General features: G+C 40.5%; 1 protein-coding gene across 3 annotated transcripts; it reads right to left on the bottom strand.

Moving 5' to 3' along the window:
- Positions 1–5989: 5989 nt before the first annotated feature.
- Positions 5990–18104, bottom strand: LOC102207590 (vang-like protein 2). Of its 3 annotated transcripts, none has more exons than XM_005754566.1 (8): positions 17777–18104; positions 14020–14257; positions 11357–11480; positions 10665–11272; positions 8843–8979; positions 8454–8589; positions 7870–8116; positions 5990–7511 (listed from the first exon to the last, which is right to left on the bottom strand). In XM_005754566.1, exons 2-8 carry the CDS (start codon positions 14088–14090, stop codon positions 7254–7256), a joined length of 1581 nt encoding a protein of 526 aa, XP_005754623.1. In that variant the 5' UTR covers positions 14091–14257; positions 17777–18104; the 3' UTR covers positions 5990–7253. The 3 variants fall into 3 exon arrangements, with proteins under 3 accessions (XP_005754623.1, XP_005754622.1, XP_005754624.1); XM_005754565.1 differs by having other exon boundaries at positions 17806–18104; XM_005754567.2 differs by having other exon boundaries at positions 7250–7511; positions 8474–8589; positions 17806–18104.
- Positions 18105–18511: the final 407 nt, after the last annotated feature.

Raw genomic sequence — 18511 nt, 5'->3', positions numbered from 1 at the left:
CTATTCTGGTATTCTAAACAGTACCCGAAAGTAGACTGCTTGGTCGAGTTAACCTCCTGAACTATCTACAACACATGGTGAAAACCTGAAATTAAGACAGAGAAGACTAGAGGTGAGACATGATCATTACTGATTACTGATGACAGATTTAGATAAACCATTCATTTACCACATCAATAAACAGCAGGGCAAAATATTTTTTCTAACATGGCAACTTTTAAAAAGTGAAAGGAGACAGAAAGACAGGTGAGAAAGAATAAAACTTAATTGACTTTTTGATGGCATTTTACACACAGTACAGGTACAGTATCTAGAAAATGTGGGAAAATACTGGCATCATATACAGTACTTAGCTACTTCTGAAGAAATTATGATGAGACCCTAAAAAAAAATTACTATGTACAATAATCGATTTCTATTCATTTTACATCAGATGAAAACGTTTGTTGTAAGATTCAGATAATTATCTGTTAAAAGCTAGACATTTTAAATGAGAATAAGAAAGAAAAGTATTTCTTTGTGCCCTTCTTTCCGTGTTAATGCCCTACCTGCCCCCCTGGCAAAACTTTGCTAGATCCGCCCCTGCACAGTTACCAGCTGTCAGCTACTTAGAAAAGGATCCTGGTGTTATTTGTCTCTCAGAAACAGTTCATAACTTCCCATCAACTCATTCATGTCACCTAAAAGGTAAACCTGTTTCTCCTTCACCTGTTCAGCTCTGATGATTCAGTAAGGACATCTCCTGGTTTCATCTTCATGTTTCCCTCTCACCAGATATACAAACCGACATCATGACCAACAGCTTTACAGCTGTGGCTCCAACAAACATCAGCTGATACTAGAAATTAATATTAAATAAATTCTAACAACAGCTGATCAAACTTAAACGTGCTGCTGTTGTTTAGCTTGACATCTGCTGGCTTTCTCTTTGTGGCCCAAAATGGGCGATAAACAAACAAGAGAGAAAAACTGATCAGCTGATCATTGATCAGTTTCATGATTGAAGTAGAAACAGGAGAGAATGAGAGAAGAAGAGGCAGCTGTGCAGCAAAGACACAGAATAACTACAGCTTTGTGTCTTTTTCATTGTAGCTGAAGTCCGGGACAAACTGTTCCTTTTCACCTCAATACAAAACGCGTAATATTTTCTCTGAATACCAGATGATTCCGTTTTTTACAGTACGGTTGGAAACTCTAATAACTAACCTCACAAATAAAATAAGATAAAACAAGTTCAACATCAGTAACATCATAGCACCCGCCCAGCAGTATATAAACTCTGTCATGCTAGCTAGTACACAGTACGAGTTATTGTAACTGACTGTAAAAAGTCAGCATAACGAAAATAAACTTGGTTTATATCTGACCCAGATAGACTGCAGGTCATAACTTCTTACCTGAAGTTCAGTTCACCGCCTCAGGTCTCTGCTCCTCCTGCCTTTCTGTCATCCACCTGCCAGCGTGTTGCACCTGCTGGCCTCCACCACTTGTTAATGTTACTGAATCTGTGGAAGCTCCGCAATAGCCACCACCAAACAATTGAGTTATTTTTACACATCTCCCAGCATCTGGCCAATCCACCACCGTTCAGTGTTCATACCGTTACGGAAAAAACGAAAAGAAAAAAAAACAACAACATCGGCCCATAAAAACGAAAAATCACCATCGGCCCACCAGTCAAATGCCCGGTATGCCCGACGGCCAGTCCAGCTATGGCTCAGAATCATTTTAATGTCAGTTAAGAAAACCTTGACTAAGAGATGGCTCCAAGCAGGAACACAAGAACTGTGCAATACTGCCTATCAAATACTTTTAATAGAAAGGCTTACTATGTCTTTGCAGCTTCACAGAGATAAATTCAACAAACTCTGGATCAAATGGCCCCAGTACATTAAAGAGTTAAGAAGTTTGTCCAAATAACTTATCTTAACTAGTAAAATTGTATGTGTATGGACAAATAGTATGTATATAAATATGACAAATATCATTAATCCTAATGTAAATACTTCGTGTAAGATCATCAATAAAAATAAAACAAACAAATAAATAAAAAGAACATAAACAGACACTTTAAAAATCACATTAATGACTCTGTATTATCAGAACAGTTTGCACCACTTATTTGTGGGTGCCCTTTAGCATCTGAATGGATGGCTGCTGGAGCTTTTCTGCAAGGATGGAGAGTGAAAATGATGAATTCACATCAAGTATAAAGAATATAGTATAGTATATAGAAGTATATAAAGTATATAGAAGACTTGAAAATGCATTGAAAATAAAGGAAAGGTCTGTATTGTGATGATGGTTGATATTTGTGTCTGTGATTTTATCATTAATACAATTTTAATTTTACATCACTTACGTTTTGTGAGTTTAATATTATTCACTTTGTCTTCACCCTCACTGCTGAGGAGGTCTACAGTGTATTCAATGGCATCATTTTCCTTCAGGTTGTGAATTGTTAGGTCACCTACAGAATAAAACACATTGAAACAAAATCCATAAAGAAATAAAACTACAATTCCTTTGCAATAATAAAGCTGATAAATGTCACCTGATGTTGTGTTAAGAGTGAGTCTCCCTGTGTACTGAGGGAAATGTTCAGTGTTTATTTTCCCTCGTTGATAAGTGACAATCCAAGTGATGTTGGTGAATATTGACCACTCAATTCTGATGAGACTCCATGATGGGTCGACTCCTGAAGGTTTCTCCAAGATAACCATAGACTTAGAGGTGATTTATCTACTGCTGCTGTTTGTACACCTTGTAATGCTGTTAAATAAATACATGAACACATTTAGTAACACTGTACATTGTCTCTCAGGTTTAAACATTAAAAAAGAGAGGAAGAGCACTTCTATAAATACTTTTGAGTTTCGATTTTAAAAAAAGGGTAAACATTTCAATTCCATTGCATTAGCCAACAGTTTTAGTTTGTTTTCGTTTGACCCACACCTAAATAAGATATTATCATAAAATGGCTAATGGCAGCTATCTGTCACATAATAATTTTTTTGATCTTCATTAGAAATAATTTGACATATTTCTAATATTGAACATCCCTTGTCAATTTTTCTTTTTGGGCCAAACTGATAATCCCAATAATTCCCTCTGTCTAGATATCAAACATTCTCCCTTTTAAGGGTAAACTAGGGTAGATATCAATACAGATTTATACTATACCACTATACTCACTTTTCTTGGCATAAATCTAAAAATCCAAAGAGAAAATGTGGGCATTTATGTCCAGCATTTAAGGCGATTAATTCAAAAGTAAAGTTTTGTACTTCTACCTAAGGAAACTAGTAAGTTACTCATTTTTAAAACAAAAATGTAGAAATATTTAAAACTTTTTTTTATCTCGAGGTCTGGCACATCTGTGGATGATAAATAGCTTCAGATAATGTTCACAGGACATACCTTGAATGAAAACTATAAGAAGGGTTGGTAGTCTCATGGTGGTTGGCGTGAAACACAGTAAAAGTGCTATGACTTTCTTTTGTTCTTACAGCCAGAAGGATCCAGAGGAAGCGTACGTTACACCCGGTGAAGATTGTTAATAAATTTCCTTGTGTACATCAGAATTTGGAGTCCTGTGTGTGAATCCTCAAAAGAGTCTTTTTTGTATTTACTACATTGCTTTGTCCTTTTTCCACATCTGCCTCCATCACACCAACCCTCTGCATGTTGTCCTTCACTACAACCATAAACATTCTTCCTTTTCTCCTCCTTCCTAACAGCTCCATATTCATCTTTTGTCCAATATATCCACATTCCCTCCTTTGAACATTTCTAAACCATCTCAGCCTTGACTCTTTAACTTTATCAAAATGCTCCAACTGAGCTGTCCTCTGATGTACTCTTTTTTTATGCTGTCTATCCTGGTCACGCCCAATGAAAACCATAACATTTTCATCTCAGTGACCTGTCTTCACATCACCCTTGTTCTCTCTGTTCTTTAAAATCAGTCGAAGTACTCTTTGTCTCAATCACCAAACTGTGTTAACGAGTTTGTTTAAAAAGCCTGCTGCCCTGTCAGGTATGTCATCCAGACCAACTGCCCTCTGCACTTCCTGATTCACTACCTGTCCTCCATCTGGGAAGTGTTCACCACACCCATGTCCATTCTTTTTGGAAATCTACAACCATTTGTCTTTCTGTGTTTCCCTCCTTGACAACATACCTGCCCAACACCTCATCTCCTACACCTGCATATCCATTAAGAGAGATAAGATATGTCCCCCATGTGGGAAATTTGTTGGGTCATGGCAGAAAGTGGACAGTACAAAGTTATAATCATCAAAAATTAAGAAAAACAATAGAATAGAATAAGATGAAATAGAATAAGATAATATATACAATGGAATAAAATACTGTACAAAATAGAATACAATATTATTAAAGTCAGCTCCAATCAACACTCTCTCTACTGGGGACCCTCTTTACCACATCATACAATTTACTACAGAAATAGTTTACTACTTAACATTTTCATTAAAAAAAATTCCTGTTATATCATGTTTATCACTTTTCTTCTAAATATTCCTGTTATCAAAGTTACAAACCTCTATTTTTTGGTACATTTCACATCTTTCTTTCAGTTTTTCTCTTGGATTTATTTTATTGTTTCATCTTCAATAGTATGACATTTATATTTTGTATTATTGTAGGTTATGTTTCCGTAGTATTGCAAATTCAAATTTACTTTAGCTACATGGAATCTCATGACTGTGGAAATTTGTCACCTCGTGTTAGGGCACACACACTACTACGTTTGTCAGTGTCACTTCCCTTTTTCAGACCAAAAAAAAAAAACCCCACCCACAACTCAATGGTGACACATATGAGGTTTGACTGACATCATTTAATAGTGTTTTTTTTTTCAAGACTAAATAGCCTTAAAAGACAGTGACCTGTAGAGATGAGTGTTAGAGATTAATTGCAGTACAACAAAGTGACAGCAAAATACACCTGATAAAACATAAAATTACATTTTAAAAACGGGAAACACTCTACATGTACATGTAAACTGCTCATCAGTAACGTCTAACTATCTGTATTGTAAAAAAAAGACATTTTTGAATGACAAAAGACATGTAATTATATCCATCATTTAAATCAATAGCTTTGTTATTACTCCAGACAACCAGGCTCTAGCTAGTGTTATAGATTCTTCTACTCATAACCATTAAAGGTTGACCCCCATACACAGACATAGCACAGGGCTAGATAAGCTTCAGGTGCCCATGGTGGTGCAATGTCTGCACCACCTAATCATAGGTGGATTTCTGCTGCTTCAGTTTCAGAAATTTAACAATACAGTCAACCTCTTGTGTGTTTTATTGTCATCCATACTTTCTCATGTTTCATAATAAATGCCCCCTGCAGTAATAAAGGGCACCTATGCAATGAAACTCTAAAGATTTTTAAGCATATCTGCACTGCACAAGACATAATGTGGATTGCACAACACTGGTCACTATATTCTTCATTTCCGGTTAATACTTGTACAGCTGCTGTTATTGTGTATATATTTATATTTCTTCATACATTCTTATATAGTTCTATACTGTGTATTGTGTATTTTGTTGTACAGTTATTTTATTTTCAACTTTAATTTATATATTTTATCTTATTCTTTCCCAGTTAAATTTACCCTTCATTCTAATTTGTGTTGTACAGTTATTTCATTTTTAACCTTAATTTATATTTTATTCCTTCCTAGTTAAATTTACCCTTTTTAATTTTTCATATTTATTTCCTATCTTATTCATAGCCTTTTCCTTTTTTGTTTTCTTTAGGTCACGAGCAGTTGTCCAAGCATTTCACTGCATATCGTACTGTGTATGACTGTGTACGTGACAAATAAAATTTGAATTTAATTTTAATTTGAAATACTTGCAGGAAGTTTTTATTTTTAGAGCTTCTGCAGTTTCAAAACAGCCTGATATAAGCTCTCATACAGGCCCGCTGCTAATATAGGCCCGACTTCACCAGCATTAATGCATCGCTATTATTAATCCAATAGGACTTTAAAATAGGCCGTAAAGACTAAATGTATTCATGAGGCTAATGTAAATTATTGAATATAGTATTTTTGCTTATAGAGGAAGACTTTATAAAGTGGGAAGTGCATAGTGTGGTGGTTAGCACTGTTGCCTCACAGCAAGACGTTCCTGGGTTCAAAACAACCATCTGTTAAGGGTTTCTCCCCATGTTTGCCTGTCTGGGTACTTTGGTTCCTCGACAGTCCAAAAACATGAAGTTAGTGGGTTAAGATCAACTTTTGATTCTGAATGTGGTTGTCTGTTTCTCTTTGTTAGCCCAGTTACCTCTTGATCTATGATACCTGGGACAGGTTCTAGGCCCTGCTCTTAATTTAGCTTTTCTTTACCCCATCATGTAAAACATTTCTGTTGATGGAGCTTTCAGTGAGTGACCAAACCACATAAAAAATACAAAACATATTTCTGAAACAGTCAAATTGTTAATCCAGACTTGGTTAAAATTTCATATTTACTGCAAAGTTAGCATTTCACCTTCATTCTGTGGAATAAAACATATAAGAAGAAATAGTTCAAAGATGGTTTCATGTCTCCATATTTAGGTTATGAAAGCAGTCTATAAATGTCAGGCAAACTTTTAGTAAAGTTTTCTGTTCATTATTTGCCTTTCACGGTCAGTCTGGCAGGAACTAAAAAAAGGAAAAAAGAAGATGCTAAAGAAAGAAAAGAGAACTGAGCTTAAGTCTGAGAATGATAAAGTAAAGTGGAGCCTTTCAGGTCTGCTTACATATGAAAAGGTCATTTTGAACAGTAAAAATACTTGAATATTTTCTACAGCCAATCAGTATCCTACATGGATCTATAATGGGTGGATCTTAGGTAAATGGTGTAGTAATAACACATTTTTCAAAAATCTAATTTAAAGAGCAAACAAAATGCAACAACGGGAAGTAGAATCACTTAGCGAAGTTAACAGGCAGCAGTTTTACAAGCAAGTAAACGGAAGATGGTCAGCGACCTGCTATTTTTGTGGCCTTGGTGTTTTTCCTATATTCATGTCAGTAAAGACCATTCTGTCTCACACTCTGAAAAACAGTCATGACAATCAGGCTTTAAATACTGCAAAGTAAATAAAGAAAAAACAAAATATACCTTAAAAAAGTCCCCCCCAAAAATTTGCCCTCAGTTATTAGTACATATGATGCGACATCCTGCCCCTCCTCTGCCTTGTCCTGTGCCTCTCCCCTCCTACACAGACGTCTCTGACTGAAGCTTCATGACAAACTTGTGGCTTTTGGGATCAATGAACTCTTCGGCTATGTGCAAGAAAGGAAGCGGCGTTACTGTCACAATCAGAGAAAGGTCGAGGCGCCTCAGGCTGAAGACGTGGCCTTGACGCAGAGAGGCGGTCACTGGCTCCTCGCTCACTAGTGTCCACTGGCGCCCCTTGTTGCTGTCCAGGTACTGCAGGGTGGGGCCCGGGACGAGGTAACGCTCTAGGAAAGCCTTTAACCACAGCAGACAATGTGCAGAATGGTTTGTGAACAAAATCCATCAGACTGTTTAATGTGGCTGGATGTGATGTCAAAAACAAATGCTGCCACTACTTTAATGCTGGACAATTTTGATCACAATTCATAATCAAATGTAAAACATTTATAAAAGAAATTCACACTGTTTTCATACTTTGTCTTCTTACACAAGAGCAGAATTCATTTATTTGAACCTTTAGCTGGAAATAGTGCATTTCTGCTTATTGTATCATATTTTTATTTCTACGTTCCTGACACAACGCTAAAGGGATGTGTGTCTCCTCCCAGGACTGAACTGGGGAAAATCACGCACACAAACTGACCCTCCTTACCTTTGGTGTCATGTTGTGGGTAATGCAGAACTGCAGGTGGCTGATGATGCTCTCCATGCTGTGGTAAGTCTGCTGCCTGGTTGCACGAAGGTACTTCTGCATGGCCCGCGCCATGGGGGCAAATATGGCCTGAGCTGCCTCCCTGGGGTCCATCACCTCCCGCGGGTGTTTGGGAGACGAAGTGACTGCATCTTCCTGCTGATGACGTTTGATGTGGGTAAAAGCTTCTTCTACTGCCACCACCAGCCTGTGAGGATTAAGGACACCATGACTCCACTAAACCAATTTCATCTACATTACAATCTGCAAATTCTATACTTCTATGTTTATTACCCCAGGGGGAAAAAAAGAGCATAATTTTAGGACTTTCAGGTAAAAACGTAATAATATGAATTCCACAAATTTAGTTAGTTCATGACAACAAACATCTTAACATCATTTTTTGTGTTTGTGCTTCCTTCTTATCTTTGAGTATATTTATATGATTATGTTTTAGTAGGAAAACAACCTTTTAAGTTTAACCAAGTCTGCAACTTCTGCATCTTTGTCAGTGAATACTTCTGTATTCACGCACCCGTTAGTACCTGGCTTTGCGTTTGCGGACCTTCCGCTCCACCTCGGCCTCTTCATAGTAGTACTCGTTGTGAGAGTTGTCTCTTCTCCGAGCGGCCGCTGCAATCATGGCTCTGGACTGGCCTGTGGAGTTGTTGGTGCTGTTGTCTGTGAACAGAAATGTGTCATTTAATTCGTGAGCAGAGTAACACGGGTGGCTCTGATACTTCTGATGAGCTTATCAGTTATTATTTCATGTAGAATTTGGAAGAAATAAATTAATAGACTCGTGCTTGTGTGAAATTCACTATGCAATCTGAAGCTATGGCTTTACATGTGGAGGTGAAAACTCCTGCTTTTTCATTCAGCGTCATTTATTTCACTCGGACTGATAAGGTTTTTTGCTCAGCTGAATTGTTACCTTCCCCCAGGTTGTAGACTTTGAAAGCAGACATTTTCTTGGTGAGGATGGACTTGGGGAGGTTAAGCAAAGCAGGGTTATAAACCGGAAAGTCGCTGTAGTACTGATCGAGAACCCACGCTGCGGCCCTCTGAATGCTGCATTGCACAACAAAGAGGAAGAAAGTTTGTTAAAACGGACGCAGAGTTGTTATCAGCGTCGGCAACCTTAACATCCTTGCTGCTTTACTGCCCCTGAAACAGGAAGAAACAGCAACAGTCACTCAGATGGAGCGCTGCTCAAAAAACGGTTGCTGTGGAGTGACAACGTAAATCAATCATAACAGTGTGAAACAAGAAAAAGTGCACAGCAGTGCAAGAATTATAAATCACATGCAACAACAATCCTCTGCTATGAAGTACGCTGCATTGGCCACCTCATTAGGAACACCTGTTCAACTGAATATGAACACAAATATCTGATCAGCCAATCACAGGGCTCTGCATTTAGGCATGTAGACATGATCCAGACAACCTGCTGCAACACTCAGATGGTAAGTGTAGTGGCACAAAGAACATGAAAGCATGGCTCCGTCGTGCCTTCATCAACAGTTCAGGCTGCTGCTGGTGGTTTGGTGGTGTGGGGGATGTTTCCTCTGCACAGATTGGGTCCCTTCATAGCAGCTGATCTTTATTTAAACACCACAGGCTGCATGGGTATCGTTGCTGATCATGTCCATCCCTTTATGACCACAGTGTGTACAGCTCCATGGCAACACGCAAAGTCACAATATTCTTGGTTTCTTTAGCAATGACAAAGACAATGACTTCACTGCACTCAAATGACCTCCACAGTCACCAGGGCCCTATTACAGGAAGCAGGTTCAACAAACTCTGAGTTTAAAAAGAAACTGTGGCTTGAATAACTGTGAGATCGACAATTTTGTTCACCCTGAGTTAAGTGCAAAATGATCAGAGCTGAACAGGATCTGGGCCTGATCCCGTCTGAATCTGTGATCCTTATCAGCTCTCACCCATCCTGCTGTGCAATTGGACATTTATAGCATACGTCTGCCCTCCTGAGCTGTCTGGTCCATCCAGAGCTTATTTTTTTTCTCCCCTTCTCGAGTGTTGCTGGGCTGTTCCTTTTTCTATCTATAACGTCTTTAACTTGAAGATGACTGTTATTGTGATTTGCAATCCTCTAAATAAAATCATCACCTAATTATGGCCACATATTTTGCAGTTGTGTTGAGTTTTTAGTCCGATCGCTCTGCTTGCACCACCAGCACATGCTTGCAGCTTCACAGCAGAGCCAAAGGTTAAGAGGGGTCTAACACACATAGCATGGGCGTGACTTCCTAACCACCCACAGAAAATGAAAGCAACACCATCCACACGATCTTTGCATATTTTAAAAACCACTCACTGCGGTTTGGTTGGTAACTGCAGGAAAACTAGAGCAATGACTAAAACTGAGAATTAGTGCAATGCATTGAGGTCAAGAGTCAAAGTTGTAGGACTGAACAGTTCCACCGACACTGTGGGGAAAACTTCGTAACAAAATCTGGACTTTTTTTTGTGGGTTGATCCACATGCGGTTTGGAGAAAATAATGCATGTGGTGCAAAACAAAGTGGGCTTTTTTTGGACATCTTAGCAGTGGGTTGAAACGAACATGACCCAGACAGATCAAACAGTGATGAAATGCTGCCCCCTACTACAGCGTGGCCAAACTCTGCAGCAAGTGTCACTGAAATTTAAAAAGCATTATTTCAGAGAACTCGAGAAAAAAAAGAGACACAAAAAATAGACAAATACTCCTGATTTTCCACAGTTACTAACCTGAGATGTCCCACATTGTAGAAGCGGCTGACTCCATCTGTGCTCCTCACAACCTTCAGAGAGAAAGCAGGCTGCAGGTGTCTGACCTCCAGCAGCACGAGGGCTAGGTACTGAATGAACAACAATGCGTCCACCAGAGATGCTGCATAGCCCACAATCCCCCTGTAGTCTGTCTCTCTGGGCTCCAGCACCCGCACCCCATAGAAGAGCCAATAGGACGCCACGAAGAGAAAGACCAGCGCAAGCAGCAGACAGCGAAACACAAAGAAGCGTGGCAGAGCGGCTCTGGGCGGGCGGAGAAACAGCGCCCACGTGGAGATGAGGAGGATCAGGAGCTTGAAGGCGAGTGAAATGTAAAGGCCTTCGCACGGCGTGCCACAAGGGTCCAGTGAGTCCCGCCACAAGAGCTGTGGGAGGGCCAAGAAGGCCAGTGGAGTGATCAGAGAGACGAAGCCCAGAATGGCTCCCAGCGCTGGGCTGATGTAACGCCGGCACTCCAGCGCTGAAGAGTCGTCTGAGTCCTTAGATAGCTGCGTCAGGTCCTCGTTTGAGATGCTGTCCACGGAGGTGCCGGTGACCACCGTGGTCGTTTCACCCCAGTTGTCATCCTGAAGGAAGAGGTCAGTGTCAGAAATGCTGCGGCTATGAAGAACATTTGTTACAAGACTAAAAATGAAAAATGAATCTCTCACCCTGTCGTCCTCTCTGGGGGAATCTGCGTCCAGCAGCGACTCCCCCGGAGCCTGGATGACCACAGATTTCTCTCCACGGATGCTGCCATCGCGATTCTTAGAGCGATGCCTGTCCCTTCTCTCCCTGCACACACACAAGAAAAAAGTAGTTATCGTCTACAAACGCACAACATTTAATTCATGTCAGCAGATTTTGATCTGATTCTTCAGAAGCGGTTGTGGTGAAACTCTGCTATTTAAGAAAAAACATCATTTTATATTTTTCCATAATCTACTGCATTGTTATTATGAACATATAATGTAATTATACACTACTGTTTCATGTAACTAGCGTGTTGACTTTATCTAGTGTCTTTAAAGATATGTGTTACTGTTTATTTACTAGTGAATGCCCGTGCTCTAGAGTTGTTTGTTTGATTTTAGTCAGATGATTTATATGTCAATTAACAGACTGTCCATTGATGACATAGCAATACAATGTGGTGAAAAAATAGTTGCTCCCCTCCAGATTTCTTAGTTTTTGGCATATTTGTCACACTTACATGTTCCAGATTATCAAACAAATTCTAATATTAGACAAAGATAACTAAAGTAAAGACAAAATGCAGTTTTTAGACTACGTCTTGATGCGTGCTCAGTCATCCAGGTAAGTAAATCTCCAAAAGTTGATTCTGTTCATCTGGACGTAGCGTTTTGTGGGAGAGTTTGTGCTCCAGTGGATGATGAGAGTCAAACTTTAAATACTGATCCGTATGCGTAGGTTTACGGTACACATCAGCTTTTAGATGTCCCCCGTTACTGATGGAAATCTCACAGTCTAAGAAGGCTAACCTGCCACTTTTCATATCCTCCCTGGTGAATTTGATGTGTCGGTCCACCGAGTTAATGTGATCCATGAATTGTGGTACATCCTGAGATTTGATTTTCACCCAGGTGTCATCCACATATCCAAACCAATGGCTTGGTGGTGTTCCAGGGTAGGATAGCAAAGCCCTCTGTTCCACTTCTTCCATGTACAAATTGGCCACGATGGGTGAAACTGGGGAACCCATGGCACACCCATGTTTCTGCCTGTAGAACTGACCCTTATATGTGAAGTAGGTGAAATGAAGACAGTTCCAAAAGCAAACACACTTGGTCGATGCTGAGAGTGGTCCTGTTGCTGAGGTTGGTGTCATCCTGTAATCTCTTACAAACTACCTCCAATGCTTCCGTGACTGGGATGCAAGTGAACAGAGATGTAACATGGTTTCATCTGCCTCCATAATGACATCTCTCACCTTCTCAACAAAATCCAACGTGTTCTGGACGTGTTCTCCCACTGAAAACGCTACGCCCAGATGAACAGAATCGACTTTTGGAGTTTTTAGACAATGATTTCATTATTAAGGGGAAAACACTTACCCAAACCTACAGCCTGCATTAAAATGCAAGTGCCCCTAAAACTGGCAGTGCCAAAAAACTAAAAAACTGAGGCTTTCACATGTGGAGGACGTTTTGTTCCGCTCTTGAGCATGAGCTGATGGTTGGATATTCTCCTTCAGGATTATCTGGTAGGGATCAGAATTCATGTCCCGAAGCAACAGAACAGCCCCAGACATCACACTACCACCACCATGTCTGACTGTTAGTATGATGGTGTTTTTCTGAAATGCTGTGTCAGTTTAATGCAGATCTAACAGGACTCAAATCTTCCAGAAAGTTCAGCTTTTTCCCCCCAAAAGTCTTTGGGGTCAAAGATGTTTTTTGGTAAATGTGAGACGAGCCTTTGTGTTCTTCTTGCTCAGCAGTGATTTTCTCCTTGAACTCTCGCATGGATGGCACTTTTGCAGTCTATTTCTTATTGTTGAATCATAACCTCTGACCTTATCTGAGACTTGTGAGGCCTGCAGTTCTTTACATGTTGTTCTAGGTTCTTTTACGACCTCCTAGATGAGTCGTCAGTGTGCTCTTTGAGTCATTTTGGTAGGCAGGACACTCTTCACCACTGTTCAAAGTTTTATCCATTAGTGGATAATGGCTCTCACTGCAGTTCACAGGAATCACAAAGCCTTACAAATGGCTTAGACATAACTGGCTGTTTGTCAGCCGTTTCTTTAAGTCATGGCATGATGTGTTGCTTTTTGCGATCGTTTGTGATTTCTTGATTTGGCAGGTCTAGCAGTAATAAAGCCCGAGTGCAATTAATCACAGTTAATTCAGGATTTAACAAACAGGGCAATTCTTTTTTCACAGAGGACCGGGGAGGTGTGGATAAATCACACCTGCATTTCGTATATTTGTCTAATATTAAAAGTTTTGTGGATACAAATTAGATGTTACTGTTGTGAAATTAAAATGATTCAGTGGTTTTATAAGATGTCAGAAGTATCATTTTCGCTTGTTGTCATGTGGTTGTTATGCACCATGATGATATGTGATCACAGTACTTGATAGTGATAGTTTCGCTGCTCACGTCCTAATCACAGATTTGGTTTATTACTGTAAGAGTTGTGACATCCAGCTGTAATATGACTGAAAAGTTCATCGATCATTAGAATTTAGATTTAAAGACCTCAGCTTGGCCTTTCAGAAATGCTCTGCTATTTTAAAACGGGGTGAGGACAATGACAGACACAAACACAAACACTGGACAGCATTGCTGCTCAGCTTGCTTCTTCTACCTGTGTTTGCGGGAACTCCTCGAGTGGGATGACTTGTAAGAGTATCCCGAGTACGTTGACTCGTTGTCCATGTCAGTGATCGGCGGTGGGCGGAGTTTCTGGGCCACTCCTGTCCCCAAGCCGCCCTTGTCCCAGGCCACTCCCAACTGGCTCTTGCAGTTGCTGATGGACTTGGTAGAGAGGGCCAGAGGGAGGCGCAGCAGATCCACTTTACTCCTGAGGGAATCTATCTTGGAGCCTTGGGAGAAGACGGAAAGATGGGGGAGGAAGACAGAGTGAGAGATTAATTATAGATAGGGAGTGTTTGGAAAAGGCATGGAGACCATTTGGGAGAGAGAGAAAGCTGAGAGAGAAGAGAGAGGGAGAGCGGGGAGAGGAGGCAGAGAGATGAATGAAGAGAAGGAGGGATAGGAAAAAGATAATTTGTCATGTGAGACAGAAGTAAAACAGTCTCAGAGGGACACATACTGAGGAATGGCAACAAGAAGAGAGACAGCTTTGTTGAAATGTTGGCACTCTAAGTGTATGGAAGAGCATAACTGAGCCCATTATTCTGCCTTTTCTTTTTTTAAATGAGCAAACTGAGTGATTTGGCTCCAAGTGTGTTCTCAGCCAATGAAGGGCAACCACATCACCTTCTATTCTTAGGCTGCAAGTCTCCAGTGTGCAGGACACACAGGAACAGATGCCCAACATGGCAGCCGCTTGAAAATATTCCTGCTTTCTTATACGTGAAAAACTTGGAAACGTGCAGTTTTTAAAAAAAAGAAAGAACTTTGTTGCTTTTTAAAGTGAGCTTCATTAATTTCGGTATATTTAACCTTCCGTAGTGTTTTGTTGTGGGTCGGTCTGCGATCTGCATTCTCGCCCACATTCCCCAACTGTCCCCCGTGGTCTCCTGGGGCAACGGAGCTTAGCTACTACAATGGGGATGAATGGGAGGCTAGCGGTGAGAAAAGACAGGAGGGGGAGCAGTTGTCGTGGCGACCAAAACATCAACTCAGCAGCACCCCATCCTGTTCTCTTATCCCTCAACTGCACACCTCAAGACTTTTTTTAAACTAAGCAAATCTGGCATCATTGTAAGGACATTCCTCTGAATCCACAGACCTGTAATCTGTTTTTGTTTTCATGCAGATAGAGCCGGGTTGTTTTCTCATGGTTACTTTCCAAACTGCCTGCAGAAAAAGCGGACACTTAATCTAATAACAAGCCACCTCGTGCTCTCAGTTTGTGCCGTGACCTTGAAGCATCACATCTCCACATTAGAGACTTCAGGTTTTACTTAACGGCTTTCATGTGATTCAAACATGGACTTCTCAAGAGGGACATTTTGCAAGAAGGCGCATGAGTAGGTTTAAATTTTAGGAGATCGGACCTTCATGTGGAGTTGTCTGACATCCACAGAGGGTCACTGAAAATTTCTGACACTTAAATATCAATATTTCTCTGACACACTGATTTATTTACTTTGTAGAAGCTGTTATTATTTTAATAATGCAGAAATGAGGACCACCGCTTTAAAAGGGAACCTGTTATATTCAACTTCCATATTTTTATTAGACCTCACTCATTCAGTTTTGCATAACTCACAGTTAAATATAACCCTTATTTGTTTTATACTGGGGCTCTGTGCACCCCCTCTCTTCACTGTCAAAAACAAGCAGTTTTAGTTCCCTTCCCCCTCCTTGTTAGACAAGTTTATTCTGATTGGCTGCTCCTAGCAAACAAAATATTTAAACAGCAGATGGGTGGGGCTTCTTTGTTCTCAGCTGGAGATGTGTGCCTTATCAGGGAACATATTAGGATATCTGCTTGCACTGACGTAATGAAGAAACACAGGTTGAAAGAAAACTGAATCCTGAGCTTCTGGTTCACAGCGGACAAACTGTTTCACATCTTCCTTTTTAAGACAGCTTTCTTCTGATTAACAGCCCCTTATAAACAGAAGACTTAAAAAGTAAGTTGGAGTTAGTTCTGTGTTTAAAGCTAGAGCTATGTGTGTGAGATGATGATATTAGTGATACTGGCCTCTTGATACTGATACTGAAAAAGATATCCATGTACGTGTGGACGTGGCCTAGAGCTTGTGGCTCACATATAATTGACTGTACATACGCTGACCTGATTATTTAGAAATCTGGCCATGTTTTAGAACAAACAGTTAAACAGAGCCTTCAGCTTTCAGGCCCCTGAAAAACCTGGAACCAGGTTTGGATTCATGAGAGAGACACTATCTCTACTTAAAAAGTGTGGACTTTTATCCCAATAAAAGTCAAATGTCTCCTCAGTTTTCATGTAAAACCTTCTTTGAATGTATATGAGGTAAAAGAGGGAACACATAAATGAAGTGAAGAGTTTAGCAATGAGTTGCTAAGCATAGTTTTTGTCTGCTGTGTCCACAGGGCATAAAACAGCATTCTTGCCTCCTTAGAGAGAGACATGGCTGTATGGACTACCTGTCACAGCACCATGCTGGGCAGAGCGCTCTGCCAACTTTCTGGATAAAAATGGAAATCACTGTGACCTAAGAACTCATATTCCCTGTTGACACGATGAAAAATTATCTTCAGAGCTGCTGCAGTTTGAGCATGATTCCTCTCATCAAGACAAAGGTTTTTGTTTTTTATCAAATACTGTCTCAAACAGAAAAAGGAGCATGAGAGAGTGGTGGTTACAAACCATCAGGACTGAGTGAAAAACAGCCCCACAGTTACCTCTATGGATGTCCTTGACTACGGGAGGCATACTGACACATGCTCAAGTAGAATATTTTATCTCTGCAGACAAACACAAACTTAATGCAAAATGTCAGAATTTACAGTAAATGTTTCTGACAGATTGGAAACTATTTTTGTGCCATGAATGTGAACAAAACCAGCCCCTCATCTCTCTCTCTCACGCTGACAGGACACAGTTAATCACATCCATCACACTGATCAGATAAGGCTATCCCACTGTAATCGATTCACTAGTTGATTTACACTGCAGTCCACTGTCATGTGAGATTTTCCACGTGCAGTGTGGAAAGGGGACTGCCAGCACTTAAACTAAATCTGAATTTAAGAGGCCTGCCTCAAAGTCCTAAGTTGTTGTTGTCAGTGTTTACTAGCGTCCACTTCTGCCGATGCTGAGAGATAACCATCTGTGGATTTGCATTTTTAAAAAGCTTTCATTGCCTTCATATCACTGTGTCCTTCCACTCATGTTTAAATTAAATGCATTTGTCAGCAGGTGAAACTTTGTATTTTTTAAATCAGTTTAGGATGTTTTTAACTCTCTGTCGCCTCATGTCTAATTCTGTGACTCACAGGGGTCTCCTGTCCTCCGGGTGGCAGTGAGCCAGTGAGGTGTGGGTTGCCTCCTGTCCTCACTCCAAGAGTCAACCCTAAACAGAGTAGTTGAATAATCCAGGACTCTACAAACACTCAAACAGCTGACATGATAGATGTGACGGCGCTTCCAGGGAAGGTTTGCACGTAACGCGATTTTACTTTAAGCGTCAAAGAGAATCGGTGTTGAAACAAAGCAGAGCATGCAGGCTGAAGTGATGCTGCTGTGAGCAGCAGACTGGTGACCAACAGCAAATAAGTTGGTCACCAGTCTTTTATTTCACGATAGTCTACCCACACGCGTGGCGCAAAGTGCGTCCTTAAGCACACTGTGCGTAAAAGTCCACGGATGAGAGGCTGAGCACCAGCTTCTATCAAGTGTTGTGGTGCTGGAGAAATGCATGTATATTAAACTAGTGTAATACCTGCAGGAAGGTTTTTCCAGAGGTCCTACCTTTCTCCCTGAAGGAAAAAGCGGCAGCCTGCAGCACAAAGAGCCGCTGTTAGCAGCAGCAGCGGTGCCAGAGGGCAGCGTGTCCAACAAAAGCGACTCCAAACGCTCCCAATTCACTTTCTCTCATCTGTCCACAGTTTCCTCGCTCATTTACAGCAGGAGCGAATGTTGACTCTCCGCTGTGCGCACACTTTGTTTTATTTTTCTCTTTAATAAAATCCTCCCAGCGAACATCAACAACAGGCTGCGGGTCAGACCTCATCCCCGATCTACTTCTGCGGCGTCCCGCTGTGAGGGGGGTCTCGCACGCACGTACTGAACCGGCACAGTTGGAGTATATTCTCGGCTTCCGGTACGGATTTTCATAATAAAACTGAACTTTCAAACTCAAAGACAATGCGAAAATCATCTCGAAAACCTTAAAAACTTCCCTGGTTGTATTTCCACAGCCACCTGATTATTTATTTACGATCTCTTAACATGGAAACTGAATTTCATATCTTTTCCATATAATACAGAAAAGCAGGTTTACCAAGAAAGCCTTAGAAACTCTCATTCATGCTTTTATTTTGAAACTATGTTTCCTGTCTTGTCCATGACTCTTTAATAATCTGGTTTCTAAGCCAAAAAACCGCACTAATCAGACTTTTCTAACTTTTTCAGTTACAATCTATCACAATCACACCTAAAATATGGGTTTTTGTTT

The sequence above is a fragment of the Pundamilia nyererei genome, unplaced genomic scaffold (genome assembly GCF_000239375.1).
Source record: "Pundamilia nyererei isolate P.nyererei 1_Seehausen unplaced genomic scaffold, PunNye1.0 scaffold00594, whole genome shotgun sequence".
In the NCBI taxonomy this organism is placed as follows: domain Eukaryota; kingdom Metazoa; phylum Chordata; class Actinopteri; order Cichliformes; family Cichlidae; genus Pundamilia; species Pundamilia nyererei.
Note: the sequence above shows the minus strand (reverse complement) of the source record. Positions and strands in the feature narration are given on the sequence as shown.